The sequence below is a fragment of the Mesocricetus auratus genome, unplaced genomic scaffold (genome assembly GCF_017639785.1).
Source record: "Mesocricetus auratus isolate SY011 unplaced genomic scaffold, BCM_Maur_2.0 Super-Scaffold_100003, whole genome shotgun sequence".
NCBI classification, from domain to species: Eukaryota; Metazoa; Chordata; class Mammalia; order Rodentia; family Cricetidae; genus Mesocricetus; species Mesocricetus auratus.
In genome coordinates, this window is record NW_024429188.1 from 7,951,336 (window position 1) to 7,973,470 (window position 22,135).

General features: G+C 37.1%; 1 protein-coding gene across 18 annotated transcripts in view; it reads left to right on the forward strand.

Annotated features, from left to right (window-relative positions):
• Positions 1-22,135, forward strand: part of Huwe1 (HECT, UBA and WWE domain containing E3 ubiquitin protein ligase 1) — a 134,705-nt gene that overhangs the window by 73,128 nt on the left and 39,442 nt on the right. For 16 of the 18 annotated variants that reach the window (XM_021222898.2, XM_021222899.2, XM_021222897.2 and 13 more), the window contains 17 exons: positions 2,203-2,448; positions 4,938-5,071; positions 5,448-5,542; positions 7,823-8,011; positions 10,272-10,488; positions 10,695-10,817; positions 11,872-12,109; positions 12,478-12,708; positions 14,979-15,101; positions 15,462-15,557; positions 16,012-16,281; positions 16,817-16,969; positions 18,223-18,350; positions 18,549-18,630; positions 19,458-19,634; positions 20,040-20,199; positions 20,710-21,068. In XM_021222898.2, the coding sequence (XP_021078557.1) occupies positions 2,203-2,448; positions 4,938-5,071; positions 5,448-5,542; positions 7,823-8,011; positions 10,272-10,488; positions 10,695-10,817; positions 11,872-12,109; positions 12,478-12,708; positions 14,979-15,101; positions 15,462-15,557; positions 16,012-16,281; positions 16,817-16,969; positions 18,223-18,350; positions 18,549-18,630; positions 19,458-19,634; positions 20,040-20,199; positions 20,710-21,068 (3,021 nt within the window). The remainder of the gene's footprint in view (positions 1-2,202; positions 2,449-4,937; positions 5,072-5,447; positions 5,543-7,822; positions 8,012-10,271; positions 10,489-10,694; positions 10,818-11,871; positions 12,110-12,477; positions 12,709-14,978; positions 15,102-15,461; positions 15,558-16,011; positions 16,282-16,816; positions 16,970-18,222; positions 18,351-18,548; positions 18,631-19,457; positions 19,635-20,039; positions 20,200-20,709; positions 21,069-22,135) is intronic. The other 2 variants (XM_021222902.2, XM_040744008.1) reach the window with 1 other exon arrangement.

Genomic DNA, 22,135 nt, shown 5'->3' on the forward strand with positions numbered 1-22,135 from the left:
ATGGCATTGTACAGTACTTTAGATTGTTACAGAGTTTATCAGATTTTGTCCGTTTTATCAGTTTTTCTTAAAAAGCTAAATTATATTTTACTATATAGACATTGGTACCTTTTGTCCATTCATGGGCTTTTAGGTTGCTTCCATTTTTGCACCTGATGAATACTGTTAACTCCGGTATATAAATACCTCTTCAAGATTTGCCTTTTGATTCTTTTTGATGTATACTAGAAGGGAAGTAGCTCAATAATAATTTTTACTTTTTGTTTGTGTGAAACCTTCAAACCACTTTTCTAAGAAGCACTTACCATTCCTGCTAGCTGCACACAAGGATTGTAATTTCGGTATCACCATAATAGATCTGTCTGGCTTTTCTTTTTTATAACTATTCTAGAGAATATAAAGTAGTATTTCATTTTCATTTTGACTTGCATTCCAAGTGGTGATGTTGAGCATCGCTTACTTTGTGTACTTGAGTTATTGTCTATGTGTACATCTTGCTAAATGTGTATTCGTGTTCTTTATTCTAATTTTATTGAATTGAGGTGTTTTGCTGTTGATTATAGAATATTCGTGTATACATTGGGTATCATATTTTTTCAGATACATGACTTACAAATATCCTCATTCTGTGGTTTGTCTTTTGACTTCATTGACAATACCTTTGACATAAAAAGTTTTCATGCTAACCGAGCTCATTTTACATTTTGTGATGGCTGTCATTGTTTTCTGTGCTTTTAGTGGTGTTTATCCAAGAAATCATTGCCAAGAAATTTTAGACAGTTTTGCTCCTACAATTTAATCTAGGAATTGTATGATTTTAGTCCTTAGGTCTGGTAACATTTGGAGATCCGGAAAGTTCGACTTCATGTTTTTGTGTATGCATACCACATTTACCACCATTATCATTTATTGAAAAGACTGTCATTTTATTCAAACATCACCAATCACTCTTTTCAATTACCCCTTAACTATAGATTGTGAAGTTGTCTTCCTGAGCTCTATTCTTTTCCATTGGTTGTTATGGGCCCGTACCATTATTTTGATTACTACTATTTTTTTGATAAGGTTGGAAACCAGGAAGTATGAGAACTCCAAATTCAATTGTGTTCCTGTACTGCCAGACTATTGGCTTTTGGGGGTCCCTCAAAACGTTGTATGTGAATTATAGGGGTAATTTTAATTTTATATCTGCCTCCCATCCAACAAAAAAAAATTGGAATTTTGATACTAATTACAATAAAGCTCCTCTGTCAGCTGTTTTGTGCCCTGATAAATAATTTCTAGAAACTGCAATTTAATGTTTTATTTTGTTTCACTTTTTGCAGGTGTAAAGTGCTTTCATAAGAGAACATGGGGAAAGGACTGATCTAACTACCCCACCTCTAAGATGCTCTGTGAGGAGGGATAGATTTATTTCAAGCCATAGGAAGGCAAATAATTTCTAGCTTTGCATAACAAGTGGTAATCTTTAATTGCCAAATTTTTCTTCCCTAACTTGAAACGAACTGTATTATTTGGGTTGTCTATTAAAATAATTTGCCTTCCTGATGCCAATCTCATAGTCTTCGATCTTTTGGAAAGAAAACAGCATTATAGCTGTGAAAGTACTTCTTTACCTGAGAATATAATTCATTTATTAGTTTAACTAGTCAATAGCTTTTATAATATTTGCTTTCTACTTTATTTCCCTCTGTATGATTTGTACTATTAGGGATGGATACAACTGTATGATTTATGTAACATTGTATGAGGTGAGGGTTGAGGTTCACATGCTACCTTAGCCTCCTTACTCAACAATGTTTGTTTGCATTTTATTAAAACATCACCTTAATCCTTAGAATTAAATGGAAATAAACATCGTAATATGCTTCATTTTCTAGATTTTAAACTTTACCTAACATTGCTCCTTTCTAAGCAAAATTTGAAACTAACCTCTCATACAACAATACAAAAGACAGTCCTGTTTGACATTCACATTAAGTGTGATTGGCTCATCAAATCTAAAAATAGTCTGCTATTACACAAAAGTAGTGAAATATCTCATACCTGGCTTTCTATTTGGTACTACCATTTATAAAGTGAGAGACATGACTAAAATTTGGGAGAGTTCAATTACTAGTCATTTCCACTGTGAATATTAAAAAGACATGGTGTATAAATGATTTGTTATATGTATTGGCACATTCATTATTATTCTTTCAGACCCTGTCACATGAACCCAAAGTTCTTCAAGAAGGTCTCCTTCAGTTGGATTCAATTCTTTCCTCCTTGGAACCTTTACACCGTCCCATTGAATCCCCAGGGGGTTCAGTGTTACTACGAGAACTGGCATGTGCAGGCAATGTTGCTGATGCTACTCTCTCAGCTCAGGCGACACCTCTGTTGCATGCACTCACTGCTGCCCATGCATACATCATGATGTTTGTTCACACTTGCAGAGTTGGACAGGTAAGAATAATCTTTTATGGTTTAAACTTAATGCCAAAATCTTACACCTGTCAGTTTACTGTGCTTAGGAACAAATCTACCTAGAATAGCAACTGAAAGAATAGCCTGGTTTAGGATTGGGATTTTTTTGGACCGTATATCTGATGTGTGATACGGGCTCATACTATGTAGTTTAATTCTCAGTTTTTACTTTTTCTGGGTATCTCTGTGTAGCTTTGGATACTTTTCTGGAATTAGCTAATCTCAAACACACAGAGATGAACTTGCCTCTGCCTTCTGAATGCTGAGATTAAAGGCATGCACCATCACTGCCTGGCTTAGTTCTTATTATTGCATTTGTGTGTCCATATAATTTATCATTATGAGTGGCAATTTTAAGAAGAGCAATCATTGTCATTAACTATTCATAAAGGGTTGGATTTATTTTTTGGGGGGTGGGCAAGACAAACATTGATTTGGGAGTTCATTGCATCTTAGCACTGTCATTTTTAACAGCAATTGGGAAACTCAGAGAGGTTAAGGCCTCCCCTAGGAAGACTACTAAGTCTGTCCCATCACCTCCTTGAGGCAGGACCAAGGCACCTGTCCACCCCACCACACCCATGTCTAGGCTGAGCAAGGTATCTGTCCATATAGAATGTACTTCACTAAGTCAGTTTGTGCATTAGTCTTAGATCTTTGAACCACTGCCAGTAGCCTCATACATTGTCCCAGTCACGTCATTGTCACCTATATTAAGGTTGTCTAGTGCTTTTGGTTCATGTTATCACTCCTCCCTCACTTCGATTGTACTCCAGGGGCTTGACCCAATGGTTAGTAGTAGATATCTGCATCTTCTTCTGTTTCTACAAGAGGGTTCAAGGTTCTCTGGGGTTATGGATTGTAGGCTCGTATGTTTTGCTTTATGTCTGGTATCCACTTACAAGTGACTACATACTTTATCTGTCTTTCTGGTTTTGGGCTACCTCACTGAGGATTGTTTTTTCTAGTTCTGTCCATTTGCCTGCAAATTTTAGGATGTCATTCTTACCACTACTAATATAGTGCAAATATCCCACATTTTCTTTATTCATTCTTCAGTTGAGGGGCATCTAGGTTGTTTCCAAGATCTGGCTATTATAATGTTATTACGGTCATAGTTGAGCAACTGTCCTTGTGGTCTGACTGTTCCTCCTTTGGGTATATGCCCAACAGTGTTACTGCAGGGTCTTGAGGTAGGTTAATCCCTAATTTTCTGACAAATCGCCATACTGATTTTCACAGCGGCTGTACAAGTTTGCACTCTGACCAGCTGTCATTGGTGTTTTTGATCTTAGACATTCTAATCTGTATAAGATGGAATTTTAGAGTGGTTTTGATTTGCATTTACTTAAGTGTCTTTCTGCCATTTGTTTAGATCTGTGCCCCGGTTTTTTAATTGGATCATTTGGCTGTTTGATTGCTAGTTTCTTGATTTCTTTTGTATATTTTGGAGATCAGCCCACTGTCAGATGTGGGGTTGGTGAAGACCTCTTCCCATTTTGTAGACAGCTGTTTTGTTTTTCAGTTTCAGGAGGTCCCATTTATTAATTAATACTCTCAGAGTGTGTGCTAGTGGTATTCTATCTTAGTAATTGAATTACTGTGCCTATGCATTCAAGGGTTTTTCCCACCCTTTGTTCTCCCTGAGGTTCAGTTTGGATGGATTTATGTTGAGGTACTTGATCCATTTGCACTTGAATTTTGTGCATGTCTGTAGATATGGATTTATTTGAATTCTTCTACTACATGTTATACCATGTTTCTTTTTTCCATTTTATGAATCTCACATTTTTACATTTTTGTTTACTATGGTGTGTGCTTGATGTCAGGATGGGTTGTGAGAATACCACAGTGCTCACGGGGAAGTCACAGGAGAATTTTATGAAGTCAATTCTCTCCTTTCACTTTTATATAGGTTCTGAGATTCTGAGTTTGAATGGCAAGTGTCTTTATCCCTGAGCCATCCCAAAAGCATTTAGGACTAACTAATCTGTAACATGTAGACTTGACAATGGGATGGCAAAAGATATTTAGCCATAAAACATTTAAATTAATAGTTAACATACAAAAAGAAGAAAATGTGTCAAATGCTGTGTCTCCAATCTGTGGTCTTTTTCCATAAAGAAAATGTCGTGGTTCGGGAGATGACTCAGTTAGAAAATGCCTGTCATATAAATCTGAGGACCTGAGTTTCAATCTTCAGAAATTATATAAAAATGCCTGTCCAAAAGGTGCATACTTACTTTGTAATCGCAGCAGTATAAAACAGAGACAGGTGGATTTGTGGGGCTTATGAGCTCGTCAACAAGGCCAAATGCCAGGTTACGAAGATACCTCAGTAATAGAATCTAAGATTGTTTTCTGGACTCTACAAGCATAGCCACCCAAATGCACACAATAAAAGAAGGTGCCCTATCTCTGTATATGTGTTGTCACCAAATGTGAAAATACTTATCTTTTGGTTGCAGAGTGAAATTCGTTCAATCTCAGTAAATCAATGGGGTTCTCAATTGGGTTTGAGTGTTCTGAGCAAGCTAAGCCAGTTATACTGTTCTCTGGTGTGGGAAAGCACTGTCCTCCTCTCTCTGTGTACCCCAAACAGGTAAGAGAATAGTCATTTTAATATCTCGCAATATTCACTTAGCTTTTCTAACAATGTTAACAAAGCTTGCAAGGTTCCTTTCAATGAATGGAAGTTGAATCCAAAAGTTCTTGTGCTCCTTTGTCCTTCCCACTTTCTAGTTTAAGGACTTAACTGAAAAATCTTGTGCATGCTTGATGGTTGTGTCAACATGATACAAATCCTGTCACTTCAGGAATTATAGGTTTTTTAAAATTATGTTTAGGATAATAACATAACTGCTCTGAGCTGTATTGGCCAAGCAAATCAGAGGCAACGTAGATTACTAGTAGAATCTAAGAGGACTTTTGTTCGGCTTGGGTTTTTATTTGTTGGTTTACTATTTGCCTTGTTGTAGCCTTCCATCTGGATGTGAATTTGGCCAGGCGGACATGCAGAAACTGGTTCCAAAGGATGAGAAGGCAGGTACGACCCAGGGCGGAAAAAGATCAGGTAACTCTAAGAAACTAAAACCTTGGTCACTACTTCTCCTAAGTTCTGTTCCTGTGACTTCATAGGCTTACTGTGAAACTTAGTCAACTCTGTCATTCTTACCCCTCAGTTTTTATTGTTTTCCTGAATTTTAGTTATTAAATTTAGATTTTAACAAAACATACTCATAGTAAAATTAGTATAACAGGAGAACACATATTTCTAACACCAAATAACACACATCATGTCAGAAGTATCTGCCTTATCTTTTCCTTAGGATATTTAAGAGTGTCTTAAAAGAAACATATATATCTTCTTAACTGCCAAGAGCTGACTGTTCCCAGCTTAATTTCTAGTGTACTATTTTGGGAAATGAAAGTCTTTCATTGTAGTTTTATATAAATATCAGATTGAGTTATTCTATCAAAGGATATGATATTTTGATTTATTGTATAAATTCTCTAAACTGTTGGAAGAAGCAATTGTTTCTCAGTTTTCTGAATAACAATTTCTATCATACTGGATTAAATGATGTGTTTATTGACAACTTTCATCTATTTTTACTTTTTAATTTGGGTTAAAATTGGATACATGACACACATATTTCTTACAGTGTTGCTTTAAAATTTATCATTTTCTGATATTTGGTTTAATTACGGTAAGTTCTAAAACAGTGTAATTAGAAATCACACACAGTTCTCTGACCTTGATGCAGCAAACACGAAAGTGATTTTTTTTAGAAACATGAATTTGACCTAAAGTAAATAAAAACTGAAAATTAATTAAGACAATTCTATTTATGAAAATCTATCAAGATATCCTTTAAAATGCATTTAAATTTCTTGATAGGGAAATTTGATGATGTTAAATTGAAGAAAGCCGATATATATTAATAAATAAGTACTTACAGCCAGTGGTTGTTATGGGAGTGGAAAAGACTCTGAGGTTAATTTTGGAGAAAATGTATATCTCAAATTTAATTCAGGGAATAAAATTATTCACAAGGAACTTTTTTGAGGGTAAATTTGTCAAAGAATTGCTTCTCCCAACTGTTTAGAGACTTATTCTTTAGGGTTTTTTTTTTTCTTTGTCAGTCTTCACATGTACCACAACCCCATTGCTAGCTAGCAGTTAGTTTAGTAAAGAAGTCACAATTCTTTAACAATGAATAAAACAAAGCCATGTGATCTCACCATTTTAGGCAAGGGCAGAAGGATCAGGAGTTAAGTGTAGTTTTTGACTACATAGTTAACTTAAGAGGGAAGGGGCTGGAGATAATGCTCAGTCCTTAAGAACACTTTGCTCCATAATTATGAGAAAACGAAGCTTGGATATCAGAGCCTGGCATTTCAGGCATGACTGTAATCTCAGGTTCAAGGGGAGCAGGGTGAAGATAAGTGGATCGTTGGGGCTTAATGACTTCCAGCTTAGCTTCTGGCCTCTGCACACCTGCACAGATACACATAAGTAAGTAAATCTTTTTCAAAGATGGGTTTTGGCAAGACTGCTCAGTAGTAGACGAAAACCCTTGCTTGCAATCCTGAGGACTTTAGTTTAATTCCTTAGGCCCATATAGAGAACTGACTCCTAGAAGATGTCTTCTGACTTCTACACCCATACTCCACATGCATGTACTAAATAGGTAAAATATAGTTTAATTTTCAAAAGAAATCATACACACTGGGGGATGGAGAGAAATGACTCAGCAGTTTAAGAGCAGTGGCTGTTCTTTTATGGGACACAGGTTTGATTCCCAGTACCCACATAGTACTCAAAACCATCTATAACTCCAGTGTGTATGGTCCTCAGACATGTACATAAGTGTACAGGCATAGATTCTGGCAAAGCACCCATAATTTTAATCTTCCTACATAATTCCTGCTCATGTGCACATTATAAATTCCCAAAAATAAAACCATCCCCCTGTCCAATTTGAATTTGAACTAGCTCTAAGATTCTGTAAGAGCCAGGGCATCTTCAGTGACAACTTCAAATATGACACAACACTTTACTGTGTGTTAAGATTATTCATCATGTGCTTTCATTTGAAGATGCCACCAAGTATTTACGTGGTAGAACTCCAAACAGAAAAGCGCATTGCTTCAATTTTTAGTTGATATTTGTTTTTGTTTGGTTCTTCTGCTGCTGCTTTTGATTTGGAGGCTGGTTTGGTTTGATTTCCTAAACTTAGGAAGTAACACTATTTACGAACAAACACTATTTCTTGGAACTCTTCAAAACATGGACCCAGGTAAGTGCTGTGTTTACATGATCTTACTACTACTTTCTTAAACTCTGCAGATGGAGAACAGGATGGAGCAGCTGGAGGTATGGATGCTTCTACCCAGGGCTTATTGGAAGGAATTGAGCTAGATGGTGAGACGTTGGCTCCCATGGAGACAGATGAACCTTCTTCGGATTCTAAGGGCAAATCTAAAATCACACCAGCCATGGCTGCCAGGATTAAACAGATCAAGCCACTGCTGTCAGGTTAGCAATTTTCCATTCTTTTTTTTTTTTACGAGACAGGGTTTCTCTGTATTGTGTTGGAGGCTGTTGCTCCAGCCTGGCCTCAAACTCACAGAGATCTGCCTGCCTCTGCCTCCCTAGTGCTGGGATTAAAGGCGTGCGCCACCACCGCCAGGCTGCAATTCTCCATTCTTAAGAAAAGTCCTTTCTGGCTTTCAGAACAGTCCCCAAACAAATTAAATTGGAATAAGAAAAAGTAGTAAAAATGTTGTGACTTTCACGTGTATTTTATTGAATCACAATATGTGATGTGCTTTCTAAAAGGAGAAAACTCCTTCCTGAATTAATAGCTACCCTCCTTTTTAAAAATCCTTACCTCTTATTCATCCTTCAGTTGTTTCAAGTGGTGTCTCCCACAATTCCACTGAAATGTTCCTGTGACTTCCCTTATTACTGAGTGTACTGGATGCTTTTACTTGTTTGCAGTGTGATAGTTGGCCCACTTTCTGCCTCTAGAAACAACTCCTGGGTTTTTTTATATGACTAAGCATTCAAAATTGTCACTAGTATCTTTTTGCTTTGGTTATCCAGTAACATGTTTTCTTGTGCTTCAAGGAGACTGGATTAGCAGGATACAAAGCTGTATTCAAGATGTGAAATGAATTGTCTGACATCTTTTGTTCCTTAGTATGATACCAGTATTTGGACAACATATTTAGTATATTTGGGGATAGTTGCGACTTTCTAGTACTTTAAGATAGAAGAAAATGAAGACCTATCTCCTAAAAGCAAAAAAGCATAAGGTTGACCTTCTGTATTTCTATTTGATCTTAAATCCATAAAATGTTACCTATTATTCGTGTTTGTTTTGATCTGGGAGTCTGTAGTGGCATCTTGTTTCTCCAGTGGATTAGGGGTGGTGGCCTCATCCTAGAAATCAACCTTCAGAAGTCTACTAATTAATTATCCCAAAATTTAAGTGAAATTTGACAATGTTTGTGTTTCTTTTTGTTTTATTATACTTGAGTTGCTGTGCAGACCCTATGTTTTCCTTGTCTGCTTCTTTACTGATTATGCATTTTGTTTTCTTGTCTTTGAAATACCTTTGAGCAGGTTCACTATCTGTTCATCTAAGAGTAATGAAATCAAGTGTATATTTTCCTGTTGATTTAAATTCATTGGGTTTTCAGAATCTGAGTATGTCAGACCTTCTTAAAAGGTAGTGCATGTATGTATAGCCTCTTCCATATTTAAAATTATGAAATATTAATGTATATAGAATAGAAAGATAAAATGACTTTTATTTCTGTGTTGTATGCCTTATCACACAAGTTTTGAGAGAGATATTTCAGACAAGCTTGATTGGAACACAAGTCTATTTGTATTTTTCTATTTATAGCCTGTGTTCTGTTTGTGCTTGCATGTATATACTCTCTCTCACACACACACACACACACACACACGGGGGGGGTGGCTAATGAGGTGACTCACTAAAGTGCTGTGCAAGCAAGCGTCCTCAGTTCAGATCCACAATACCCAGTGCTAGCAAACACAGATATGAAGGAAAATCGTGATAGTCGTTGTCCATTTAGTCAAACCAATCCGTAGGCTCCAGATTTATTGAATCAGGTTTTAAAAAAACCCTTTTTGGGTTTAATGACCCTTTCACAAGTGTTTCTTAAGATCACCAGAAAACAGATATTCACATTTTAGTTCATAACAGCAAAATTATAGTTATGAAGCAACATCAAAACAATTATATGGCTGGTGGTTACGTCAACCTGAAGAAATGTATTTAAGGGTCACAGCATTATGAAGGTTGAGAACCACTGAATTAATTAAACATATTTTTGCTATTTACAGTTCTGTAAGCATTTTAAATGACTATTTAAATCTAGCAAATTCACTGCTGTAATGTTCCAACAGAGACTGTTGATTTATTCTTAATTTGGCATTATAAGTCCTTATCTTACTGCCATCTGTTCCTCGTGAAACTTCCTATTTGGATTATCACATGAAGAGGGAGGTCTTAGACTTTCTTTACTATTGTCCAGAAGAAGGCAAACAAAAAAAAGGGGGGCCTGGTAGGTAAAGGCACTTTGTACGCAAACCTGATGACCTAAGATCAGTTCCCAGAGAACTGGCTCCCCAGGGTTGTCCTGTGACCGCCAAATGATAATCATACTTATGGTTATAATAATTTCATTAAGAAGTGGGAAACGTGAGATGTCATGAAATCATGTGAATATTTTATAGCATTATCCTGGCTTCTGGGTTCCAGCTTCTTCCAGATTAGGTCGAGCACTTGCTGAACTGTTTGGACTCCTTGTTAAACTTTGTGTTGGTTCTCCTGTTCGCCAAAGAAGAAGCCATCATGCTGCCAGTACCACTACTGCACCAACACCTGCCGCTAGGTCAACAGCCTCAGCCCTTACTAAGCTACTCACAAAAGGCTTATCATGGCAGCCCCCACCATATACACCTACTCCCCGCTTCAGGTGAGTTCCTAGTTAAAATATAGAGTTGAACGTGGCAAAATAATGTATGTCTGTTGCTATTCTACTTAGTGAAAAGTTGGAAATCTCTTGTATTCCATATGAAGTATTTTATTGTACCTATTGTAATTGCTAGTGGGTTTACAGTTAAACTGCATTTCAATAAGTTAGAAATGGTTGGGTTTTTTGTTTGTTTGTTTGTTTTTTAGGCTGACATTCTTCATTTGCTCAGTTGGATTCACATCTCCAATGCTGTTTGATGAGAGAAAGTATCCTTACCACCTTATGCTTCAGAAGTTTCTCTGCTCTGGCGGTCACAATGCTCTTTTTGAGTAAGGATTATTTGTTTAATAGAGAATCATTTCTTGCACTTTAACCTTTCCTATATATGTGCCTTAGCAGCTCCCAGTGATGGTTGTATATATAGACAAAGTCATTAGTTATTCCATTTTATGTTCTAGGAATAAGCCATGTATGTCTTTATTTCTCTAAGAAGGAGGGAAATTCAATAGTAATATAGTAAGAGTCTCTACTTTGGGGCTAGGCAGGTGGTTCACCAGATAAGAGCACCTACAGCTTTTTTAGGCGACCCAAGCTCTAGTACAAACACCTATTTGGTAACACACCTATGTGTAACTATAATTCTAGTGCATCTGTCCTCCATTTGGAATAGGCATGCACCTGTATGAACAGAGAATATGAGGGTTAACATTCAAAACATTAAACATGAGTGCATTAAAAAATATCTCTGCTTTTTCATATTTGGCTTCCCATTTCTTATACGTCCTTTTTTTGGGTTGTTTTGTTTGTTTTTTTTTTCCAGATAGGGTTTCTCTGTGTTAACAGACGTCAATCCCTCATAGATATACCTGCCTCTGCGCACCCCCCTTCCCCCCACCAGTGCTGGGATTAAAGACATGCTGCACTACCTCCTGGGTTATTTTTAATAGACATACATTTATTTGTTGCTTTTAATTCCATAAGTTTGTTTTTGTTGTCTGTTTTGCTTTGTTTGACTAAAAGATTTTAAGATAAACTTTAACCAGTTACGGTCTTTGTTTTTACTTCTTTAATAAGTTCATGAATGGCATTTTAGAAGTAATAACAGGGTCTCCTTAGTCTAACCCAATGTATGTGGTCCTCACCCATCATCAAGGAATCTTCAGAAAACCACAACCAATCAAAATCCAGAGTCATGGGACACAGTCGCATTAGATACATCTATAAAACATAATTGTATTAAATCTCAGAAGCAAAAAAAAAAAGTAATACCAAGAGGAGAGAGTATGGTACCAGTGCCAGTAGTATTGTGTAAGCATTTAAGTGTAAGTTCTTCCATAAATGCAGTTAATATTTTATCCACATGCTTTGTCTTACTTGAATTAGAACTTTCAACTGGGCTCTGTCCATGGGAGGAAAAGTTCCTGTTGCCGAGGGACTGGAACATTCAGATTTACCCGATGGCACTGGAGAATTCCTAGATGCCTGGCTTATGCTTGTAGAAAAGATGGTGAATCCCACCACGGTGCTTGAATCTCCACATTCACTGCCTGCCAAATTGCCTGGAGGTGTCCAGAGTTTTCCACAATTCAGTGCCCTCCGCTTTCTTGTAGTAACTCAAAAAGTAAGTATTCTGCATTCTAAAACCAAAAGAGAAAAATTTCTCAGGCTATCTGAATAGTTCCCGCTATGTTTTGCCTGTAACATTACTGTTGAAAAACAAGTCATTTTGATTCTCACAAAAGCTTGTTTGCAATAAGGTATAGAGACTCTGGTTAGTTTTTATGCTGTAAACGAGCTATGAGCTTCTGATTGGTACTTGGTACTTCTGTATGAGTTAAATGTCCCCACTCTACTTTGTTAAACTACTTCAGTGCCTCAATTATTGGGGCTCACTCATCTTTGTCAAGGAGTGTCTGACTCTTTCGCTTATTCCTGCTGAGGATTTGAATTGAGGGGGGAAATCTCAATACATTTTTTAATGATTTACAGGCAGCCTTTACTTGCATCAAGAACCTGTGGAACCGGAAACCCCTCAAGGTTTATGGGGGACGAATGGCTGAGTCTATGCTGGCCATTCTGTGCCACATTCTCCGAGGAGAACCTGTGATTCGAGAGAGACTGAGCAAAGAGAAGGAAGGATCTCGAGGAGAAGAGGATACAGGCCAAGAAGAAGGTGGCTCCCGCAGAGAACCTCAAGTCAACCAGCAACAACTACAACAGGTAGATTGCTAGCTTAACATTCCAAGACCTGTGCTTTGCACATTATAGAATCTAATGCTGATAAATTTTGTTTTATTTTATAACCATGTCTAGCTGTGTAGGCAAGATTTATATATTAAACTAAGAATCCTGCTTCAGCCTCTCACATGCTGAGATTATCTGCCACTGATCTTGCCTGTGAATTTTCTTAAGCTTTTATATACTTAAGTGCTTGGTTCTATTAGCCTGGAAATCTTTTTCTCAAAAGATTCATTTTTTTCCTCATGATGAAAGATGAAGGCTATGGCACTAGTACTATGTGGAAGTAATTCATTGGAATCCTCATAAGCATATTGATCATATTCTCAGGAGTCTGCAAAGAATACTTTTGGTTTATCAAACTCACTTCACTACTTTTCTGGTTAAATTATGAGGCAAAAATTGTTGTTTAATTTATTCTCTAACAAAAGCTGTTTGAAACTGGTTCACCTCTAAATCCTATGGCTTTGAAATGATTATATTTTGAAAATTAGATCCTAGAAGGGAGAAGCTTCAAAGAATATTGTAACATTGTTTTCCTCAAAAAATTTTTTTTTGCTCTTTGCAATTGTATACGTGTAGTTTGATCATAGTCACCCCCTTCAGCCTCCTTGTCAAGTCTCCTGAGGCCATTTCCCTCCTGCCTTCATTTCCTCTTTTTATTTATGTGTTTATATATCCTGTTAGTGTTGCATATATATATGAACATGGGTACATGGCCACCCACTAAAACATGTCCAGACCCTGAATTACTCTCTGCTCACTAGCAGCTAGAGGTGTGCATTTGTGAGTCCCTCACCATTGATAGCTGAATGTTTTCTGGCTTCATCTTCAGGTAACCATAATTATTGCGAGTTTATGAGTTGTAAAGGTCATGGATATTCAGAAAGGAGTTTTTGAGAAGCATTCCATCCCTTCTTCCATGTTAAGATCTTTATGATCCCTCTTCCATAATATTTTCTGAGCCTTTGGAAAGTGGGTTTAATATGGGCTGAGCACTTGAAGTTACTTATTCTCTCAGCATTGGGAGGAGTTACAAGTATCTGTATTAACTATTGCTTGTAGCAAAACAAAAGTTCTGATGGATGCTGAAAATAGCATTAATCTATAGGTAAAATTTTTTTAGAATTTTTAGAATTTAGCTTGACAAGATGACTTCCCCTGGTATACATTACCAGGTAGGAATGCCTTCCTGTAGAGCAGGCCTCAAATGCAATGAGAAAGCACTTAATTACCTTCATAATAATCATGCCACCATTGCAAGAGGTTTTACTATAGGGTCTGTTAATTATTTTTCTGTCTAATTGACCTACATAGGAGTTTCTGGTACTATGCAAGGTAGACAGCAGGGAGGAGTATTCTAGCCCCATTAGAATTTGATTTTTCTGTATCCTGAAACTAAAGTGTGTTGTGTCTTCAGCATTAGGGTATTTAATCACCTAGCACAACACTGGCAACCAAGAATAAAGGTAATATCCTATGTTGTTTAAAGGGACACTGGACTCCTTGAATAGTAACTCTTAGGGCCCTATCTCAGGCCTGGCATTGAGATTTTCATTTATTGATCCATGTCTTTTGGAAACTGTTTCCACCCATTCTTGGTACTTGGCATTTGTCTTCCTCAAATTTTTATGTGTGAAGATTATCTCATTCAAATCAGTTACACACACAAACACACACACCTCCTTTTTATTAAAGGTTGTGGCCCATGCCTTTAATCCCAGCTCTGGGGGGGGGGCAGAGGCAAGTGGATCTCTGGGAGTTTGAGGCCAGCATGGTTCTAGGGTAGCCTGCAAAACAATACAGAGAAACCCTGCCTTTAAAAAAAAGAAAACAATAAGTAAAAATTCTGTTTAGAAAGTTTGATATTTCATATCTTCTTGTATATAATTGTCTTCTTCTGTAATTATAAAGCAAAGCAATCTAACCTGGCCTCCGTTTAAGAGAGGATGAAGTTGAGAAGTAGATTGGCTCTTTGCACCAACATTTAACTTTAGTGTTTAAATGTTATAAAACAAAGATAAAGGAACTTTCATGATTCATTACTGCCCTGTATTATAAATACTTAGGTCATGTAAAGTTAGAAAAACTTTGTTGAATTTTGAAGCTTTTTTTTACTTACCTGTTAATGTGGTTCTAAACTCAAACTGTCATGTGGATGCTGGGAATTGAACCTGGGTTCTCTGGAAGAGTGGTCGGCGCTCTTAACCGCTGAGCGATTTCTCCAGCCCGTTCTTACATTTTTTTAATAGCTCATGGACATGGGTTTCACAAGAGAACATGCCATGGAGGCCCTATTGAACACCAGCACAATGGAACAAGCAACAGAATACCTTTTAACCCATCCTCCTCCGATCATAGGAGGAGTTGTTCGGGTGAGTTAACACGGAAAGTCTTACATTTGCACGCCTTAGTTTGGCTGCTGATAACCTTTTTTTTTTCCATGTCCTGTGCCAGTGTTTTATTTATTAACACTGTAAGCTTCAGAATATATTACCTAGTCATGCTGCATTTGTTGACCTTTGTTTGTGGAAGAACTGTTTCTGTACATAGTTTTCATTTTAATTTTCACCACTGTCCTTGTACTGGTAACCAGGTAAGCCTTAGTTGACTTTAATAAGAGAGAGCAACATTCTGGGCTCGGTCCCTTTCTTTGTGAGTTCGGGTTGCCTATTTAGGTTTCTATTGATTTTTGTATGTGTGTTTTTATTAGATTCTCTGTTGTCACTCTGTAGGATCTTAGCATGTCTGAAGAAGACCAGATGATGAGAGCAATTGCCATGTCTCTGGGACAGGATATTCCAATGGATCAAAGGGCAGAGTCACCTGAGGTATCTAAAATCTTATATCCAAAAGTATCTCTGTGAACACTGTAATTCTTTGTTCTGTGATGTGGTGGGGGAAGTCAAAGGAGTACTTTTTCATTTCAACCTTTTGGTCTATCCTTAAGCTACCTTGTATAGACCTGATTGAAGCTTTAGGTGATCCAAACTTAGCTGTGTTCCTCGGTATTATTACTTAAATTTACCATACTGGAAGGCAACATCTAATAAGATCTTAAAATGAGTTTTCTGAATTTTATTATATAAGATGCTTGAGATAACAACTGTGACAGTGCTTTTGGGTACTGGCAGTCTGTTTTCCCTATCTTGGCATTAACCTATATTACTACTGTTACATTCATTACTGTATCCTCTTAAAAGTTTCAACTGTTTGAGAAGGTATATGGTACTTAAGTATCCTTTACCTCTGGCATATGAAATCACACTTCTTTCCTGCCTCCAGGAAGTTGCTTGCCGGAAGGAGGAAGAAGAACGTAAAGCCCGAGAAAAACAAGAAGAGGAAGAAGCTAAATGTCTGGAAAAGTTTCAAGATGCTGACCCATTGGAACAAGATGAACTCCATACTTTCACAGATACAATGTTACCAGGCTGCTTCCATCTTCTTGATGAACTGCCTGATACGGTATACCGAGTTTGTGATCTGATCATGACAGCTATCAAACGTAATGGAGCAGACTACCGTGATATGATTTTGAAGCAGGTTGTCAATCAGGTAAGTTTTCAAGGTACCATATGCTGGAAATATTTAAAGTTGTTTTCCCGCTGTCTATCAAAACTACATTTTGAAAAGCCTTCATTCTACCTGACATTTATATTCTGGGTCTGAATTCTTTTGGTTGGAGTCTAGGTCTGGGTGGTTGTCTGAATTTATTCATTTCATAAAAATAGAACATAGAAAGAAAGGAAAAGTGAGGTTTACCATAAGACTTTTTGATGAATGCCAATAACCCAGTTTTGATACTTGGTGTTTGTTTCCTCTACCATTATAAAATCAACATGTTCTAATTGTTGAGATAGGATAAGAAGCAAATTATCTCAAATACCCACATCAGGAGATAGTCCTAAAGCATTTGTTTGAATTTCTTTGTAATTTTTTATCATTGTATTATTTAAATCATTAAGATTTTGTTTTATAAAATCTTTTAGACGATTTGGGAAATTTAAAAGAGGTAACCTGTTTTGGGGACAATGGAAACCTAAGGTGTTTTGTGTTTTCTATAAACCAATGAGTTTTTCTGTTTTTCTAGGTGTGGGAAGCTGCTGATGTATTGATCAAAGCTGCTCTTCCTCTAACAACAAGTGACACAAAAACAGTGTCAGAATGGATCAGTCAGATGGCCACCCTGCCACAGGCCTCTAATTTGGCTACTAGAATCTTGCTTTTAACACTACTTTTTGAGGTAACATATCTTTTGGCCCTAATTTCATTTATTGAAGAATTAGCACATAAGAATATATTGAATTGGGGAAAATTACAAAGCATGATCCCTGTTACTTCATGTGAGTCCACAATTCCCCTGTATGCTAAAACATCTATAACGAAGTACAAAGTAGAAGGCTCTGAGTTTGGAAAGTTTATGTGCATCTGGATTGCAAGAAGAGCTTCTTAGAACAACTCAAAGGATAATGAATGAGGTCGATGTCTGTATCTGGCCTCTAAACACATGCATGCTCAACTGCATACACACAAGAGTGTCAGATGTCACTTTAGAAGGGCATTTAAATGATAAATCACTGTAGTTGTGACATACTGAGATCCTAACTAGCAAGTTAGGTTTAAGGTAGTTAGAATTAGTCTCCTTTCCCTACCTGATCAACTAGCAGATTATTCAGGGAAAAGGGTAGTTCGGGGAAGATACATTACATTATTGTTCTTAATATAAAAACTAGAAAGTAGTTGACCTTGGAGAAGTGGTTCTTAATTGTTTTTGATTTTGTCTAAATAACTACCTATTATTGAACAATCACTTGCATTGCTTTTCTGTTAATTTCAACAGTTTAGTGGAACTTATATTAAGAACCATTGCTTGAACTATAAAGCTCTGTAAATCAAAAACTTTACTATTAAAACTGCATACTCACCTGTGGTGCTGGTGGTGCATTCTAATCCCAGCACTTGGAAAGCAAAAGGCAAGCAGATTTCTGAGTTCAAGGCTAGTCTTGTCTATAGAATTAATTCATTCCAGGAAAGCCAGTGCTAAATGAGAAACACTCTTGAAAAACAAAACGACTGCACAGCCTACATGACTCTCCCTAATTATATAAGAACCTATTTCCATATTAAACATATTAATATGCCTGATGCTGTGTTTTGGGTGCTTTTTTGGGGGGGTTTTACGAGACAGGGTTTCTCTATATTGTTTTGGAGGCTGTCAGTCCAGCCTGGCCTTGAACTCACAGAGATCCGCCTGCCTCTGCCTCCCGAGTGCTGGGATTAAAGTCGTGTGCCACCACCGCCCGGCTGTTTTGGGTGCTTTTATACTTCTTATTTAATCAGTACTATTGCCCTAGAGTTAAACATATCACATGAAGAGACCAAAATGTAGAGAGCTGATGTAACTCGTCTGAAATTGCATAGCTGAAGAAATAGAATTTGTATTTTAAACAGTTGTGTAAATGTTAACCTCCCTATGATCGTTTCTTTTAAAATCAGGAGTTGAAGTTACCTTGTGCCTGGGTGGTTGAATCAAGTGGCATCCTTAATGTCCTAATCAAGCTCTTAGAAGTGGTTCAACCCTGCTTACAGGCTGCCAAGGAGCAAAAGGAGGTTCAGACCCCAAAGTGAGTGGCCTTTTATCTATCCTGGTTTTGATTCTGTTTCTTAGGGATTTGTCCCTTGAGTTTAGGCTCTGAATCATTTTCCTGAAGTATATATGAAGTAAATCTTGAGGGTTTTATGGTTATGCAATTGCAAAATGCCTGGCATTTTTCCAATTTATGCATGTTTCTGGCTTGACCTAAATAAAAATTTCTTTTTAGGTGGATCACTCCAGTGTTGCTCCTTATTGATTTTTATGAAAAGACAGCCATCTCATCAAAAAGAAGAGCCCAAATGACTAAGGTGTGTGAAGTACAATGTCTTTGTTTTAACATGATGGTTTCATTTCTTGAGGCAAAAATAGATCAGAAGAGAAAGTAGGAAGGGAGAAATGAAAAATTAAAATTATCCAACCAAAATACAACTCTTGAGGGATTGTAAAAGGGAGAGTTCTTATAATTTTGTTTTGGAGCTATTTCTTAAAGGCCTCAAATGGCTCTTTGACCACTTAGTAACAGAATTTTTTCAGTGTATTTTTCACAATCATGCTCATAGTGTTCAAAGCAAGTACATGGTGGCAAAACAGACAGATTATTAGGTTTTTGAATTAGAAAGAGATCCCCCATGAAGGGATTGGGTAGGGGGTTGAGTGGCTGGGGGAGGAGGGGAGTGAGAGGGAGCTGGGATTGACATGTGAAGCAAACTTGTTTTTAATTTTAATAAAAGGTAAAAATATATCTGTTGGCAAGATGCTTGTTAAATTTTGTCAGCTGAAATATTAAAATTCATAATTAATTAACAACAAAAAAGTGAAAGACTCTTAGCCAGGAGCTGGTGTCACACACCTTTAATCCCACCACTTGGGAGGCAGAGGCAGGCAGGTCTCTGAATTCCAGGCCATTCTGTTCTACAAAGCTATACAGAGAAACCATGTCTTGAAAAAGCCGAAAGGTAGGGTGGGTGGGTGGGTGGGTAGGTAGGTAGAATAAAGGCCTCTTAGTGATTCATTAAATGTCTACCATACCTTTTTCCTGCAGTAACTTTATACTATAGATGCCTGTTGATTGTCTTGACAGAAAATAAAACTTGCAGGAAATAAAAAGAAACCTTATATGTTTCATTTTGTTTAGTACCTACAGTCCAACAGCAACAACTGGCGCTGGTTTGATGACCGCTCTGGACGTTGGTGTAGTTACAGTGCTAGCAACAACAGCACCATTGATTCTGCCTGGAAATCTGGAGAAACAAGTGTAAGATTCACTGCAGGCCGACGAAGATACACTGTTCAGTTCACTACAATGGTGCAGGTACATGCTCAACTAGTAATGTAATCTTTATTGAAGGTGGTACTGTACTTAATATGCATTTTACCTTGTTTTTTCTGAATCAGGAATCTTGTCATGTTAAGGAATAGGATGCCCACTTGTAAATCGAGTTTTAAATTTTCAGTCTTTCTAATAATCCTTGGCTAGGCCATAGGTCTGTGGCAAATTGATCTTTTTTGTTTTGTTTAGGAAAGGTTTATAGTAGTGTTGGAAATTTCAAAATTGATTATAGGTCTATATGTGTACTATTCTGTAGACTTTGATCACTGTATATTGTAGAGATGGGATAGATTTTCAAAGTTCCTTTCTATTGCCACATCTTCTCTAAAAGAACTCCCCAGACTCCTTTTTATGTACAGATTTTTGTTTTGTCTGTTTGAATTCTAGGTTAATGAAGAAACAGGGAACCGACGCCCTGTGATGCTAACTCTCCTCAGGGTACCAAGACTGAATAAAAATTCAAAAAGCAGCAATGGACAGGAACTAGAGAAGACACTGGAAGAAAGCAAAGAAACGGATATCAAACGTAAAGAAAGTAAAGGCACTGGTATGGTCTTAGTTTTTTTCAAGTCATTTTTGTTCTCCTTCAATTTCCTAGATAATTGGAATTATAGGGTTGCAGTTGTGTATACAGCATTCGATTTGAATCCTTTTTTTTAAAGTTTATGTTTTTAACTGTGTGTGAGAGAATTTAAGATAGTAAGCAGCCCCATATTGGTACTGGGAACCAAACTCAGATCTTCTGCCAGAGTAGTATACAGTCTTAATTTAATTGCTGAGCCATATCTCCAGTCCACACGTTTTGAATATTTCAAAAAGTTTTACCCAAAGATAGTGTGCCTTTATATGTATAGCTTAAGATCTAGCCCCTTTTGCGACCAATTATTTCCTTTCCAAGAACAGTAAGAGATATATGGTCTTCTGCTAATCTTAGTCATAGAATTGGCTGTGTTTTTCAGCCCAAGAGATGGCTGGTTGCTTCAGAACGAGAGGTATGGAATAAAATGTCTTAATTGTATACATTCTTCTTCTCCCCCTGCCCCCCCTCCATTTGTAGATATTCCCTTGGCCCTAGAAAGTACAAATACTGAAAAAGAGGCAAGCCTGGAAGAAACAAAAATTGGGGACATCCTAATCCAGGGCCTGACAGAAGATATGGTGACTGTTTTAATAAGAGCCTGTGTGAGCATGCTGGGAGTCCCTGTGGACCCAGACACATTGCATGCCACCCTTCGCCTATGCCTGAGGCTCACCCGGGACCACAAATATGCCATGATGTTTGCAGAGCTGAAGAGTACACGAATGATCTTGAATTTGACCCAAAGCTCAGGCTTCAGTGGCTTTACCCCCCTAGTCACCCTTCTCTTAAGACATATCATTGAGGATCCTTGCACTCTTCGCCATACTATGGAAAAGGTCAGTAGTTTTGGTATCATGTGCGGCTTTTCATACCTTTGTTCCAGTTTTTTTCCCCCAAACATTCCTGGTTTGTGTTGGGAATTTAACAATTACCCAATGTAAAGATCAGAAAAATGGGTTCATATGTTTTAAACTAAATGAGTAAATCAGGAAAAGATGAAAAATAATTGTGAAAATGTTTACATTAAGACTACAGCAAATAATTAAAAGACAAATATCTTAATCGGTAAAGCTTTTTTTTCCTCCATACTTTTGTATAATTCTCAATCTGCCTACTAAATCTCTTTAGTAGTCATCGTGAATATTACTAGACTTTACCTCCATCCCTGTCTATTTTGTTTCACACATAAAACCTAGTGTTGTAATACTTGTTTTTATACCTGGCTTTGTTCATGTTTTGGGATTCCTAGAATTAGGAATCAAATCAAAATGGATCAAAAGATGTGCATTTTTCACTTACTAGAAAAGTATTACCAGTTTGTACCCAGATTTCTTTTACTTTTGTCTGGTTTGGCTTTGCCTACCATATACCAAATCAGGAAACTAACTGATAGCTAACAGAGTAGTCCTGGTTCCAGGACTATAACACAGTCATCAACAAACAAAAAAACTTTATTTTTTTCTGTTTGTGGGTATGTGCACAAAGGTACAGTGTCCTCAAAGTCCAGAGGAACTGACTTCAGTGTCTCTACAAGAACAGTACATTCGCTTTGGTTTTTTGAGACAGGGTTTCTCTGTATTGTTTTGGAGGCTTTCCTGGAACTGGCTCTGTATAAAGAAAATGTTATATTTTGTTCCATCAAACTGTGGGTGTCTGTTATATATTTTGAACCCTTGTAGCTTAAAATTGCAACATTTGGGGAGGCTGGAGGTGACAGTTAAAATAAGCTATGTGGCATCTGATCAGATGTACTTTCCAATTAATACAGTCAGATATGGAAGGTATATGGCATCTGTGATATGATTTGCTTTCCAAATAATGTAATTATGTAATAATATTGCTTTGAAATGTGTTATAACTTATATATTTTACACATTATTTAATTGTAAAGGGGCATAAAGAC